The sequence below is a fragment of the Necator americanus genome, chromosome III (assembly GCF_031761385.1).
Source record: "Necator americanus strain Aroian chromosome III, whole genome shotgun sequence".
Lineage (NCBI taxonomy): Eukaryota > Metazoa > Nematoda > Chromadorea > Rhabditida > Ancylostomatidae > Necator > Necator americanus.
In genome coordinates, this window is record NC_087373.1 from 20,687,326 (window position 1) to 20,702,182 (window position 14,857).

Consider the following 14,857-nt stretch of genomic DNA (forward strand, 5'->3'; position numbering starts at 1 on the left):
CGAACAGGGGAAGTTCATCATGACGATTAGGACCATCGATGGGAACTCGCAATTCCAGAAGTCCTATTCTCTACACTGGAAGTGGAAGTTACGCAGTGCACCCAGTGGAGAGTGCCTTTATGAAATTGACCACATCACTGTCACTAAAAGGTTCTGCCTGACTGATGTCGCCGCTGTGGCTTTTGGGAAGATCCTGCAATGGACAACATCGACAAGGAATACGACATCACGCTGAACATCTTCATGACTGCTCGAAGAAGGCTCAGAGTTCTGAAACCACCAAGAGACACCTGTCTCCGGAAACTCTAGAGCTGATACGTCAGCGTGGAGCTGCATGAGCAGCAGACAACCAGGAACTCACGTTTGAGCTCACAAGGGGAAAAATCATTCGCTACACCCGTCGAGAATTCGCCAATCGTAATACGAGGATGAGTGCTCTTCGGAATCCAAATGAAACAATTGTAGCATCAAGAAGATCAATGGAGAAAATCATCCACGGCTTCTACTCTGATCTCTTCGACAGCCTTGTCCACCTGCCTCCTCACCATCTAAGGGAAGACGGACATGTCTTTCCAGAGGTTCTCCCGTCCGAAGTACGACATGCTATCATGACGGTAAGAAATTGTGCGGCACCTGGTTCCAACAGAATAAGATCTGAACATCTGAGGAATCTTCTGCCAGTTCTCATCAGCACCCTGGCGTGATTCTTTACGCGTTACCTGCCGGAATGCAAGGTCCCTAAACAGGGGAAGAACAGCGAGACCGTGTTGTTGTATAAAAAGGGAGATCCACATGACATCGGCAACTATCGCCCTGTCTGCTTACTGTCCGTCATCTACAAGCTCTTTACAAGAGTGATACTCACTAGGATTGAAGAAGTTTTGGATGAAGGACAGCCATGCGAGCAAGCTGGGTTTCGAAAAGGATTCAGCACGATTGACCACATTCACACTGTTTCGAAACTCATCGAGGTATCACGAGAGTACAAGATGCCGCTCTGTCTCACCTTCATCGATTTAAAGAAGGCCTTCGACTCAGTTGAGACGGAAGCGGTCGTGGAAGCCTTGGACAACCAAGGCGTCCCTACTCAGTACATAAAGGTACTTCAAGAGTTTTACAGTAACTTCACGACCGGAGTTGCGCCATTCTACAAGAATATCATCATTGGCGTGAAGAGGGGGTCCGACAGGGTGACACAATCTCACCCAAAATATTCACAGCCACTCTCGAGAATGCAATGCGAAAGTTGGAATGGGACGACATGGAAGTGAAGGTCGACGGTCGGCAGCTACACCACTTGCGCTTTGCTGATGACATCGTATTGATAACACCTAGCATCAGCCAAGCGGAACGAATGCTGACCAAATTCGACGAAACATGTGGATGCATCGGTCTTCAGCTGAATCTACAAAAGACGATGTTCATGCGGAACGGATGGGTCTCGGATGCCCCATTCACGCTCAACGGAACAAACATATCCGAATGCACCAGCTACGTTTATCTGGGTCGGGAACTGAACATGATGAACGACCTGATCCCCGAGCTGGGCAGGAGGAGACGAGCGGCTTGGGGAGCGTATAAGAGCATCGAGGATGTAGTGGAGAAGACCAGGAACACCCGGCTCCGTGCTCACCTCTTCAACACCACCGTACTTCCTGCTTTGACCTATGCTTCGGAAACCTGGGCATTTCGCAAGCAGGAAGAAAACGCGGTGAGCGTCATTGAACGTGCAATTGAGAGAGTGATGCTAGGAGTATCCCGTTTCACGAAAGTGAGGGACGGGATTCGAAGTTCTCTCCTACGTCAACGATCGAAGATTAGAGACGCCGCCACGTTTGCCAAGGAAAATGAAATAAAGTGGGCCGGACACGTGATGCGCTTTAATGACAACCGTTGGACCAGAGCCGTGAGAGACTGGGTTCCCCGTAAGCACACTACAGGAAGACCGCCGACCCGATGGTCAGATTTCTTCACGAAGTCCTTCAAAGAAAAATATGATGCTCTTCGTGTCCCACGCGAAAGGAGGAACCACTGGGCTACTCTGGCACGCGATCGGGACAAATGGAAGAACTACTGGCGCCCGCTCGACCAGTTCGAAAATCAACGGGAGTCAAGTCAAGTCAAGTCAAGTGATAACGGTGTCCAGCCAGTCGAACCTGCGGCTTCTGGAGAGCAGCTGAGTGCAGATGTCCATGCGTCTTTGGCGGTTACCGTCGCTCAATGCATGTGGGAGAAACTGACCGAGCTTTTTCACCATTCCGAGAGATTGCAGTCTACGGTGATCACGGTGGACAGCGAACAGCCAAGACTGGCAGCAAAATTCCGCACACCTTCATAGGAATGCTGCTCCGCCAGATTCTTCAGTTCGTCGAACGATATTGCAGTCGGTCACACACACACACACACACACACACACACACACACACACACACACACACACACACACACACACACACACACACACACACACACACACACACACACACACACACACACACACACACACACACACACAAACACACACACACACACACACACACACACACACACACACACACACACACACACACACACACACACACACACACACACACACACACACACACACACACACACACACACACACACACACACACACACACACACACACACACACACACACACACACACACACACACACACACACACACACACACACACACACACACACACACACACACACACACACACACACACACACACACACACACACACACACACACACACACACACACACACACACACACACACACACACACACACACACACACACACACACACACACACACACACACACACACACACACACACACACACACACACACACACACACACACACACACACACACACACACACACACACACACACACACACACACACACACACACACACACACACACACACACACACACACACACACACACACACACACACACACACACACACACACACACACACACACACACACACACACACACACACACACACACACACACACACACACACACACACACACACACACACACACACACACACACACACACACACACACAACACAACACAACACAACACTCACAACACTCCCCCCACACAAACCCCACAACACAACACTACACAACACATACACAACACATACACATACACACACACACACACACACACACACACACACACACACACACACACACACACACACACACACACACACACACACACACACACACACACACACACACACACACACACACACACACACACACACACACACACACACACACACACACACACACACACACACACACACACACACACACACACACACACACACACACACACACACACACACACACACACACACACACACACACACACACACACACACACACACACACACACACACACACACACACACACACACACACACACACACACACACACACACACACACACACACACACACACACACACACACACACACACACACACACACACACACACACACACACACACACACACACACACACACACACACACACACACACACACACACACACACACACGGACTAAGCTCGTTATTATATGTCATGATATTTAAAACGGGAACTTCCAGAACATCTCAAAAAATCTGTGCTACTGCGAAATTTTCGGCAAATACTTTCCGAACACCCTAATAAAGGCAGCAGACCACGAATCTGAGTTGGTGCGGATTTCAGGTGGAGCATCCGTATACGCGGTCGGAGATTATATGGACGGGGGTAGTTCAGCATCTCTCGCTGAATCACTGCAAGCAGCCGACCCCTGAATGCTGTTTTTACGATGCCTTCTATAGCAGCGCGTCACCTCTGCACGTGTAGCTTCCTCCACTGCCTATCGGGCAGTCCGAATTGATTTCCGACGAATCGCAGGGGGGAGGCGGCGCAAGAGGTGGAGCGTTGCAATACATGGCGTCGTATAAAACGGCACTCTGGAGGTAGCTGTTTGCAGTGATTCGAGGAGAGATGAGCGGAACCACCCCAGTCTCCATAATCTACGACTCTGTACACGGATACCCCACCTGAAATCCGTACCACCCCAGATCGTGGTGTTGCCTTCAAGAGAAAAAAATGATGCGAGGCTGCTTGATGATCATCATCTACAAGCTACAGAGAATTTCTGCCCTCCGCTTCAAAACGGAATGGAACGAATGAGTGGGTGCTAGAAACTTAACTTTTCAATTCCCTATTCGAACAGACCGAAAAGATGGTTCAGTGGACTATTTATTAGAATTTATTAGCATTTAGAAAGAAAACTGTGAAATCTTTCGCCTTTATAACAAAAAAGAAGAAGAAAGATTGTTGGAGATACACAAGTCTTCACAGAAAATGGCACTAATATTAATTTTCGTTGATCAGTGAAGGCGAGCGAAGCAAACACCACAACAAGTCTGAAGTCCGGATTTAGCCGGACGTTCAGACTGGTTTATTATACAATTCAGAACAGAGGAAGGTACAAAGGAATGTGAACGACTGAATGAGTGGGGAGGGCGTTGTCCGCCGCACTCTTGAATCACTCTTGAATGAATTGTTTGTGATAAGGTTTGTGTAAATAAGGATGATCGATATCATCATTATCAAGTAACTCATCAGTGCCACTCTAGCAGTTGCACCGGCTGGGTCATATTTCAAATACGTTTCTAAATTTTGGCAGTATCAAGGAAATATAGGTGTAAACTGAGGTTCGAATACTCTCCAAATGTAGTACTGATGGATTCAGGAAGAAACCTATCCAATCCACATTTCATTTCATCATCATTTCAGCAATGCTCGAATTTCTGAACAAAAAAAGAACGAAGAAAGCATTGCTAGGAAAAAATACAAGTTAATTCTACAGAAAATGTCATAACGTTTAATTTCCATTGACCAGTGAAACGTGTGACAAGCAGAGTGTGCACTACAATCTGATGTCCGGCATTACCCGGACGTTCAAACTTGAAAGTATGAAGTAATGTAAGTGAAGACTCTTCTATTTTTTGATGATCCTAAGCCACAGCAAACGTATAAACAAAGCAGCTGTAACTCGTTTTTTCATGGATGATTGGAACAAAGTTTTGTTGGAACTCATAGCTTGGCTGTCATAAACACAAGTCCTAATCTGAGATTCTAAGTATTCCAAATAACCATATTATTAAAGTACAGCAAGAAGAAAGTCAACCGAATGGTATAGTTAGTTCGAAATATGCAAAGCACGCAGACTTCTAAGTATACCGGCGATCATAATGAAATGCAAGAAGAGAATGAATTTTAATTTTCTTTTTACCCATTTTTAATAACACTCATATCATATCCGCTTTTGTTCTAAAAATAGAACTGGTGCCGTCATGAGCGGAAATTGATGTAGCCCTTTCGCAATTAGAGTGAGCGACGACAAGAACACAGTGGCCCTCCCGAAGAACTCTCGGTAGCACGTCCGGTCTTAGATACTAAAGAAAAGTTCCCGCGATACAGACGACCATGCCCAGCCCAGTTTTACTTACTAGCCTCCTAGATCACTGCTCAACAAACGATAACCGAAAGTTGAGTGAACTGATGGACAGTGTTCCTGTATCTCGCATGAGGCACACCCTACTTGTGGCAGAAACCACACTCCAATTTCCTTCATGATTCCGTATTCCGTGTTTTGTCCATTTGTGAATGAATACATCCATATTGTGACAAGCTGTTGTCCTCTATAATGATCCATTTTTCTAGAGATAGACACTTTTCGGGATACAGTCTTTCAATCATCCTACTAATGTCGCTGTGCTCGACAATTCGACTCCCTCTACTATACCATCGACTTCCACGGTAAAACGTCGATACTTGGGAGTTGTTGGAAAATTATTCCTGTGTAGATATGCAATGTAACCAACTGTGCAAAGCCAAATATCATCACAATTACGAACCCGAACAAAGGTAAGTGTGATCCGTATTCTACGTCCATTGGAAATAAAGAGACTATACCAAGATCCACCATGTTGGTACCAATACGAAGAAAAAAAAACTTTTGACACAAAGAGTCCCATAATTCATCAGTACTAAAAACAGAATATTATTAAGAATACATCTCATTGAACAGCAGTGTGTCCACTAACACTGAAAAAAAAAAATGAAAAAATGGAGGAGTCGGATTCTGAAGGAAAAATTGTTGCCCAGCTTTGCCCAGCCAATTCTTCCGCTTGACTTTAAACATGCTACATAGTTGAAAACAAAGCGAGTCCGTCCACCTCAATTGTAGCTGAAAAATGCTTCAACTTCACATGAACAATTCAACATTTGCAATTGACATGAGTATCAAAAAATAACGTAATCTTCCTTCACCTCATAAGAAAGAAGATATACATTAAACGTACACATCTATACTTTACTCTTGAATGGCTTGTAAAGAAATCAAGGGAAGAAAAACATGGATGCAGTGATCTCTTGCTCTCCGATGTCTTGATGTTCTCAACAAGTACTGCGTTATGGTTTTATTCAACTGTTTATTTTCTTCTTACTCTCTGAATAGCAGTAGCATTCATAAAAGTGCTCTCAATTATTTCTTCAAATATTTTCAATTAAACAATGAACTTATAAAAGTACTCTCTGCAAAATCAGATTATGATAACCAGAGATAAAGAAAGGAGACAAATACCTCTACATATACACACAATATCTTTTTGTGTGTCACAGATAACTGCTAGAAGAATATCAAATTTGAAGCAATACTCCAATCTCTGTTGCACTGGTTTACAAGCCACAAAAGAGAAGCAAATATGGCTAATACAAAAACGTACACAAATACAAAAAAACCTGTGTTGATGGTATTCATCAATAATATTGCGACTGGCATTCCCCTCTACCTCTAGATGTTATACGTTACTAATATTCAAGAATGATATTGCCGTCAAGTTGATAACTAATCAGCGCTCGTGATATTCAACATTTCAGAAGGTCGGCTTCTCCACATCGATTCTGACATGGTCCAACATTCCCTTTGAAGGACCGTCCGGACACTCAACCGTAAATTTCAAACGTCGATGAACAGTGCCTACCATGAGCAGTCCATTTTCCCTCTTCTGCAATACGCACATAGTTTTGTATTTCCGTTAGGTAGTAACTGTTGTGAGAATATAAAGACGAACTCGGCTGCAAGAGTGCGGCGAAAATGTACGTCGTGGACATCTCTTTCTTTCAGACGATCGCCGTAAGATCCCAGTATCGTCGGTAGAGCTCTGGTGGTCCGGAGTTACATCACCTTTGATAATTATACTGATGTTACACGAGTTGTTCATCACTACAGCAAGAGTTATTAAAAAGATTCTTGGCACAACCGTGTGCAATCAACAACTGCGTATGTACCTCTTTGCAGCTGGTGACCTCGCAGAATATCATAGAATGCTTCTGAGTGTTGACGAGTTCTTGCAGACAACTTTTTTCCAGTCATGGATCTATCCTCCTCAGTTGCTTCAACTACTGGAACTCCATATCCGTAAGGTCTCATTCTATCCATTGCTGGCACGATAAAGTCATTTGCTGGATCAGCAGCGGAGTTCTTCAAGAAATGATTTGTGGAACAACAAGCTTATCTTCGATTCTCATTCAATAGCTTATCTTAATATATGGTATACGATGCCATGTGATACACGTAGAAATAACTTACTCGGAAAATTCGTGAGAAAAAAGACTATGGCGAAAGTGTCATTTGGTAACAACCTCAAGCTTGTGAGTTTTGCGTGACTTCGGTGTCTCGTAGACAATAGAATAGTTCATCGCACTGCTAGAATCGTTCGCGTGAGGCAATTTGTCGATTCTTTTGAATTTGTTCAGATCGTCTATCTCCGTAACCTTAATATAATTAAATTACTACTGAATATCAATTGTCCTAAACAAATTTCTGCAAAGGTAGCATGGCTTCAGATTTCAGAAAACTCATCAATCCTTTTTTCGTCCACATAAAAAAATTATGACAAAAAACCAAGGTACTGGCTCTAATCGTAGCCATTCGTACCCTAGAAAATTTTGCCGCTAGAATGTTTTCAGAAAATTTCTATTGCAGAGGTCACCGATAAACCAACATGAATCTAACCAAAACGCACGTGCAGTACCATCACAAGAGTAGTCTAGGTAGTTGAAACGGAAAAATAATCGGCTGTGATGTGTCATCGGGCTGACCGAGATCAGGCGACATCACCCACTGAACGCTATTCTGCATGACATAAGAAGAGAAATGTTAATAGTAACATGCAAATTAGAAGGATCGGTGAATTTTGTGCTCTCGTCGACATTAGTACAACAATGGACATCAATGTCCTCGAACAACTAAATCCGGGCATTTCTTTGAAAATCGGACTTTGAGGATTGAAATCTAGATGAATTCCAGCTCTGACAATCTTCTCCGCTAACCTCCCAAGATCGCGCAGGAGGGGATATCGAAGTTTTCCGACCTAGAGAAGTTCTACAGAGAAGATTATGCCTCTCATAAGGTCATTGTAGGTAACTTGGCCATCAAAACGTGCCCCGAAACTCTATATCAGGTTCTGCGGCCTCTGTCTCTAGAACTTCACATCAGAGCCTACGGCCAGCAGTGTTGGAGTTGAACACTTTGCTTCATCCTAACGGAGGACGGGCAGTTAGGAATCCACAGCCGATTAGGTGCAGCCGAATCTGTAGAGTAGGATGTCATCAGGCCGGAGCAGAAATATACTGGACCTGCTTGTGCCATTTATCCGTGTTTATCTCACTGGAGTCTTTTTTCTAATGCAATAACAGATGATATTTGCTTCTGAGAACGTTCTGAAAATGTAGAGCTAGCACCGTTGCAAATGTTGAAAAGTGCAACTCGTGCAAAAAAAAAGACATTGAAATATTTATAGGAGTATAGGAAAATAAATGGAAAGTTCATTATTTACTTAACAGAACAGAGAGTGGGATGTTATTCGTTCCTCTCATGAAAAGTGTCAATTACCACCTAAGGAGAGTTTTGGCCTTCCGCTTTCGCATCTTGAGAGTTTCACTCAAAGCTCCCAAACGTTGCCAGTAAAAGTTGATGTAAGCCATAGTCGATTTCTGGGGTACAAACAGTTAATTTAGTTAATATTTAATAGTTTGCTCCGTATAGAGACAGAAAGTAAGCTGTCATCATTTAACGTTCAATTCTCATGTTTTACTCTGTTCATCATCTTCTGTTTGTTACGTTTCGCCAGCAATCTATGGATACACCTTCATGCTCGACTAATCAATATTCCAAAACAGTGTAGAATCAGTATAACGCCGATTAACCATCGAGTATGCTTTCCTAAGATACATCTGCAGAGGTATCTTATCTTGTTGTTGCGAGACATTTTTCGCATATTATTAGACGATCAGTAGCTGAAAATCAAATGAGAATAGATCTACCTTATCAATCCATTAATTATATACTAAAACTACTACTTTTACTACTTTATACTAAAAAAAAAATGAAAGAGGAATTCAAATCTGTATGTAGTTTGGATAAGAAGTTAAAGAAAAACAAAAAATATCCAAACATTTGGAGCTTTAACCATAGTGCTACAAATAAAAAATAGTAGAGCATAATTTAACGCTGATGTTCTCTATCTTTGTAAATCTGCAGGATGATAGTAGTACTTCTCTACTGCAAGCCTTAAGCTTCTTTGCTCATAAGCGAGTTGGAATGCTGAGTTGGATGGGGTTTCAAGTAGGAGCAGCGCAATGGTCTGCTGATGCTGTGAACTGCTGTGGAGTGCGATCATCGTTGCCACCTACTTCTCTAATGATAAGTTGTCGCAAGAGATGTGGATTCTAACCGTTAAGCACTCCATCCCACTGTTGATTAGCCGCAGAACTTCATCCTCTATCCTCTTATTCGTAGCCTAGGGCGAAGATGAGTTTAAACACAACAACAATTTTTTTTAACTATATCCGTCCCGAATAGTTTTACTCAAAATAATGCTTCGTAACAAAAACATCGGAAGATTTCAAAGATTAAAATACTGTACAATATCATGATCCATATAAGATCATATAAGATCTGTTTTCGCGCCAAGTTCACTATGCGCGAGTTTCCGGGAACACTCTACCACATCCGATTCGAATAAAGTAAATAGTAGTAATGTACTAACCGTCCTTTCTTACTAGTAATGTACTAAACGTCCTTTCTTACAAGTTCATATCAATAATGAGCGCCGAAATTTTGTTTAGCCAAATCTACATATACCAAATCGATGTCAGAGATGTGGATGCAAACTGCAATTCATCTTCAAATATTATTGTCTTCACTGTCATGTGTTACAATGCAGGGCTCACTAACCAATTTATTCTAATTATTACTCAACGGCTAAAGCCGGACTTCAGATTTTCTGTGGTGTTCGCTTCGCTCGCTTTCATAGATGCGATAGACGGAGCCGCTGCTCTGACCCCCTTCACCATTGAGCGGTTGGGGAAGGGAACTCCTTCACTTTTAAACGGCTGGCGAAATTACCCCCTTCACTTTTGGACGGTGGGCGAAAGGATTCCCTTCACTTGGGCTGCACCCTATGAGCTAAATGAAAATTAATAGTAGTGGCATTTTCTGTGAAATTAGAACTGTGTTTTTCTAACAACTCTTTCTCCTTTTTTTTTTTGAAAATAAATCCGAACAAAAGATTTCATATCTTTGTTTCTAAACGCGTGAGTTCTACATTTAGAGCACATTCAAACTTCAACTTTAAACACTCCTTCAGTACCAATATAATATAGAAACATTTTAGAAGCATTACTCGAAGTTTAGGTTTTCCACGTGTTTCCCGAAGAGTTACTACACAATGATGTGCTAATATGAAATGACGTGAAGTGAAACTCACGTGAAACCCAAACTCAGTGAAACACTGAAACTGGCAAAGACATGGTTCCACGTCAGATCACGTAAACTGCTGGCTACTATTTAACAGTCATTTGCAAGTGCGTTTCCACTTTCTAAAGAAAGCATGTTACCAACCTGAAGCAAACGGACTAGGAAATAAATACACGGAGAAGTCATAGAGGTACAACACAACACGTGAAGTGGCCATGGATATGAAACGGTTTCAACGCCTCATTTACCTTTTGCGACATCCACACGAAGTTATTGCTCGAAACTACTACACCACAACAATTCCACGCCGTTGGACCCGTCTCACCCAATTTTATGCTATCTGGCGCCATCGCACCAATCCGAGGCCGTGGGAGCCGTCTCACCTTATTTTAAAGCTTCCTTACGCCTGCGCACCAATCCGACGCAATGGAACCTGTCACACTCTTCTTTATGCACACACCACACACAAACACACACTACACAGCACACACACACACACAAACTAACACACACAGGCTAAGCCCGTTATTATATAGCACGATCACGATCATGATGATTGCTTTTGCATAAGCATTTTACAGGAGACCGTTAAAGAAGTGCATTTTCTGGCTTAAAAAGTTAAAAGCGTGTGCAGACGGTCTCGCATCATGGGGTAAACACGTTATCTCCGACTCACCTGCTTTTAAACCAAATACTTACACTGCTTTGTAGTTAGCAACACCGCGTATAAGAATTGAAAACATGGAATGAAAAGTTCTGCTGCAAATCCTACCTCACGCCTCAAAGCGGCGCAGCGGTGGCCCTGGCCGTCGGGCAGCTATGGTGGCGAGACTTCGTCTCGGCAGGTTCAACCATGCCACAAAGGTGTCCGGCTACTAGCCCGATCCTTGGGCCAAGGCTACAGGCTAGCTAAGTGAGGAGGTAGTACGACGATTCCGGTGCCAGACTGCTAGTTTGCTAGTGCGAAAAGCCGACCGAGGACAACACCCCCGTCGCGTCATACTGCTAATGTCTACTATGTGTTCTTCAGAAACTAGGGCGTACCCCAGAAGCGACGCGCATTGTCCTCGCCCGGGCAATGTGACAAATATGCGAGGGCTACCGGCTAGAGGACGAAGCCGGCCAAAGAAGTTAGTCCGCCATCGCCAGCAACGTCCAGTGCGCTTGGCAACACTTAACGTTGGGACGCTTACTGGAAGAAGTCGTGAACTGGCAGACAGTCTCAGAAAACGCCGTGTTGACATATGCTGTGTACAGGAGACACGCTGGAAAGGCTCCAAGGCAAGGGAATTAGGCGATGGCTACAAGCTGATCTACCACGGCACATCAAATCGCAATGGCGTTGGTATCATATTGAACGAGTCGTTTAGAAATTGCGTCACAGCGGTGGATCGACTATCGGATCGCTTGATGGCTGTAAAAGTAGATACAGGAGAAGTGGAATTGCGACTCGTCTCTGCTTATGCGCCAGGCTGTAGTGAAGAAGAGAAGGCAAGCTTTTGGGAGGATCTGGAGCAGTACGTCCAATCCCTGGAAAGCGAAGAAATACTTTTAATCGGAGGAGACTTCAACGGACATGTCGGTTCTCGGAAAGACGGATTCGAGAGTTGTCATGGTGGATACGGCTATGGAGCTCGTAACGACGACGGGTTGCGAATCCTGGAGTATGCTGTTGCAAGTGACTTGATCATTGCTAACACGCAGTATCGAAAAAAAAAATCGCATTTGATCACGTACACCAGCGGTGGTCGTGAAACACAAATAGATTTCTGGATGTTACGCCGAGGAGATCGCCGACTTCTGCAGGATTCAAAAGTCATCCCTACAGACCATGTCGCTGCCCAACACCATCTGCTCGCTATGGACTTGAAAATCTCCCGTCCAAGGAAGAGACATCCAAGGACTGAAACACAGCGCATCAAATGGTGGAATCTGAAGGATCGAAAGGAGGTATTTTTCGCGTCCGTGGCTCCATCTACACTTCCCCACCCTACTCGTAGTGTAGAGGAAATGTGGTCGTCTACTTCCAGCGTTATACGCTTGACTGCGGAAAACACTCTGGGAAAGACGACTCTAGGTAAGCCAAAGGTACGAAAGGCTACGTGGTTTTGGAACGAGGAAGTTCAGGCGGCAATTCGTGAGAAGAAGTCCAAGTATAAGCTCTGGTGGAGGACGCGTCAGCCTGAAGATCGGGGTGCTTACCTAGCGGCGAAGAGGGAGGCTAAGAAAGCAGTCTCCAAGGCGAAGTCGGACCGCTACAAGGCTGTGTACGACATGCTTGATACCAGAGAAGGCGTGCGGGCAGTGTATCGTTTAGTCAGAGCGCGTCATCGCTCAACGTTGGATATAGAGCACACCAAGATCGTTAAGGGAGCTGATGGAGCCGTTCTGCGCCGCTCTGGTCAGATCCTGGAGAGGTGGCGAGAGTACTACAATCACTTGTGTAACGAAGAGTTCTGTCATCCTCCCATCCCAACCGTTCCCAGCGTTGAGGGTCCTGTTCTACCAATTACTGCCGTCGAAGTCAGTGCTGCCCTCGCAAAAATGAAGTCGAACAAGGCAACCGGTCCTGACATACCTGCTGATATCTGGAAGCTGCTAGGAGATCGAGGGTCCATGTGACTCGCAACTCTATTTAACAAGATCGTTGCAGAAGAACGGACTCCAGACGTTTGGCAAACTTCCGTGACCGTGCCTGGAAAGGGAAAGGAGACATTGCTGACTGCACCTCGTACAGGCCTATACGACTGCTCTGCCATACAATGAAGGTTTTTGAGCGTGTCCTGGAAGCTCGTCTGAGGAAAATTGTTAGCGTTTCACTCAACCAGTGCGGCTTTGTGAAGGACTGCCGCACTATAAATGCTATCCATGCTGTCCGAATCCTCCTGGAAAAACATCGAGAGAAGAACCGCAGTGTGCATCTTGCTTTTCTCGATCTCGAGAAAGCTTTCGACCGTGTCCCACATGAGCTGTTATGGATGTCCATGAGGTCGCATAGAGTACCAGAAGAATATGTGCGGTGGACTAAGCTACTTTATGCGAAGCCTACCAGCGTTGTACGATGTGCTGCTGGAACAAGCAGGCCATTCCCTGTACAAGTAGGGGGGTTCATCCTTCTCACCTCTGCTGTTCACACTGTGCATGGACACGATAACGAAGGAAATCCAGAAGCAGCATCCGTGGACTCTACTCTTTGCCGATGATGTCATGCTCGCGTCGGAGTCTCGAGGTGATCTTCAGAAACAAGTACAGTCTTGGAAGGATCGGTTGCGGAAAATATGGATTGCACCTCAACACATCAAAAACTGAGTACATGGAGTGCGGACCAATTATAGAGGATGGTTCAATTCGTGCACCGAATTAAACAAGGTGAACTGTTTCAAGTACCTTGGATCCAAAGTGACTTCCACAGGCGACATTGATCAAAAAGGTCGAGCACGTGTTAATGCGGCATGGATGAAATGGAAAATGGCAACAGGCGTACTGTGCGACAGGAAAGTCCCTGTTCGACTGAAGTGGAAGATCTACAGGACGGTTGTGCGTCTTGTTGCCCTTTACGGATGCGAGTGCTGGCCGACGACGAAAGCCTTGGAAAGAGTGTTACACGCTATGGAGATGCGGATGTTAAGGTGGACAATAGGTGTAACGCTAAAAGAGAAAGTATCCAACGACACTGTGCGCTCCATCTTCGGCGTCGTTCCGATAACTGAGAAGATGAAGGAGGCCCGACTGAGATGGTTCGGTCACGTCTTGCGGCGAGAGGAACATTCTGTGGCCCAAACCGCCCTGAAGCTCGACGTTTCAGGAGCGAGGCCGCGTGGGAGGCCAAAGATTCGCTGGTTAGACCGTGTGAAGCTGGATATGATAGATGCACCTTTGTGTACGGCTGATGCAATGGATAGAACCAAATGGAAGACAAGAAGCAGAAAAGCGGACCCTGCAACAACGCGGGACAAACGCTAGGAAGAAGAAGAAGAATGAATGAATGAA

General features: G+C 44.8%; 5 protein-coding genes across 9 annotated transcripts; 4 read left to right on the forward strand and 1 right to left on the reverse strand.

The window, feature by feature from the left end:
* Positions 1-164: 164 nt before the first annotated feature.
* RB195_010284 (uncharacterized protein) lies at positions 165-2,338 on the forward strand (the record flags this gene model as incomplete). 2 transcript variants are annotated; one of them, XM_064191208.1, is made up of 4 exons in its annotated part: positions 165-318; positions 466-614; positions 747-1,100; positions 1,190-2,338. In XM_064191208.1, the coding sequence occupies 4 exons, from the start codon at positions 165-167 to the stop codon at positions 2,336-2,338; spliced, it is 1,806 nt and encodes a 601-aa protein (XP_064048790.1). The 2 variants fall into 2 exon arrangements, with proteins under 2 accessions (XP_064048790.1, XP_064048791.1); XM_064191207.1 differs by lacking the exons at positions 165-318; positions 466-614; positions 747-1,100 and having other exon boundaries at positions 1,238-2,338.
* Positions 2,339-6,980: 4,642 nt separating this feature from the next.
* Positions 6,981-8,144, reverse strand: RB195_010285 (uncharacterized protein; the record flags this gene model as incomplete). Of its 3 annotated transcripts, XM_064191209.1 has the most annotated exons (5): positions 6,981-7,112; positions 7,179-7,291; positions 7,396-7,588; positions 7,750-7,881; positions 8,133-8,144. In XM_064191209.1, 5 exons carry the CDS (start codon positions 8,142-8,144, stop codon positions 6,981-6,983), a joined length of 582 nt encoding a protein of 193 aa, XP_064048792.1. The 3 variants fall into 3 exon arrangements, with proteins under 3 accessions (XP_064048792.1, XP_064048793.1, XP_064048794.1); XM_064191211.1 differs by lacking the exon at positions 8,133-8,144 and having other exon boundaries at positions 7,750-7,806; XM_064191210.1 differs by lacking the exon at positions 8,133-8,144 and having other exon boundaries at positions 7,179-7,330; positions 7,750-7,806.
* A 3,812-nt stretch (positions 8,145-11,956) lies between these two features.
* On the forward strand, positions 11,957-14,070 carry RB195_010286 (uncharacterized protein; the record flags this gene model as incomplete). 2 transcript variants are annotated; one of them, XM_064191213.1, is made up of 2 exons in its annotated part: positions 11,957-13,479; positions 13,536-14,070. In XM_064191213.1, 2 exons carry the CDS (start codon positions 11,957-11,959, stop codon positions 14,068-14,070), a joined length of 2,058 nt encoding a protein of 685 aa, XP_064048795.1. The 2 variants fall into 2 exon arrangements, with proteins under 2 accessions (XP_064048795.1, XP_064048796.1); XM_064191212.1 differs by lacking the exon at positions 13,536-14,070 and having other exon boundaries at positions 11,957-13,489.
* Positions 13,630-14,070, forward strand: RB195_010287 (uncharacterized protein; the record flags this gene model as incomplete). Its single annotated transcript, XM_064191214.1, has 1 exon — positions 13,630-14,070. One exon carries the CDS (start codon positions 13,630-13,632, stop codon positions 14,068-14,070), a length of 441 nt encoding a protein of 146 aa, XP_064048797.1.
* Positions 14,071-14,335: 265 nt separating this feature from the next.
* RB195_010288 (uncharacterized protein) lies at positions 14,336-14,830 on the forward strand (the record flags this gene model as incomplete). Its single annotated transcript, XM_064191215.1, has 1 exon — positions 14,336-14,830. One exon carries the CDS (start codon positions 14,336-14,338, stop codon positions 14,828-14,830), a length of 495 nt encoding a protein of 164 aa, XP_064048798.1.
* Between the last annotated feature and the right edge of the window lie 27 nt (positions 14,831-14,857).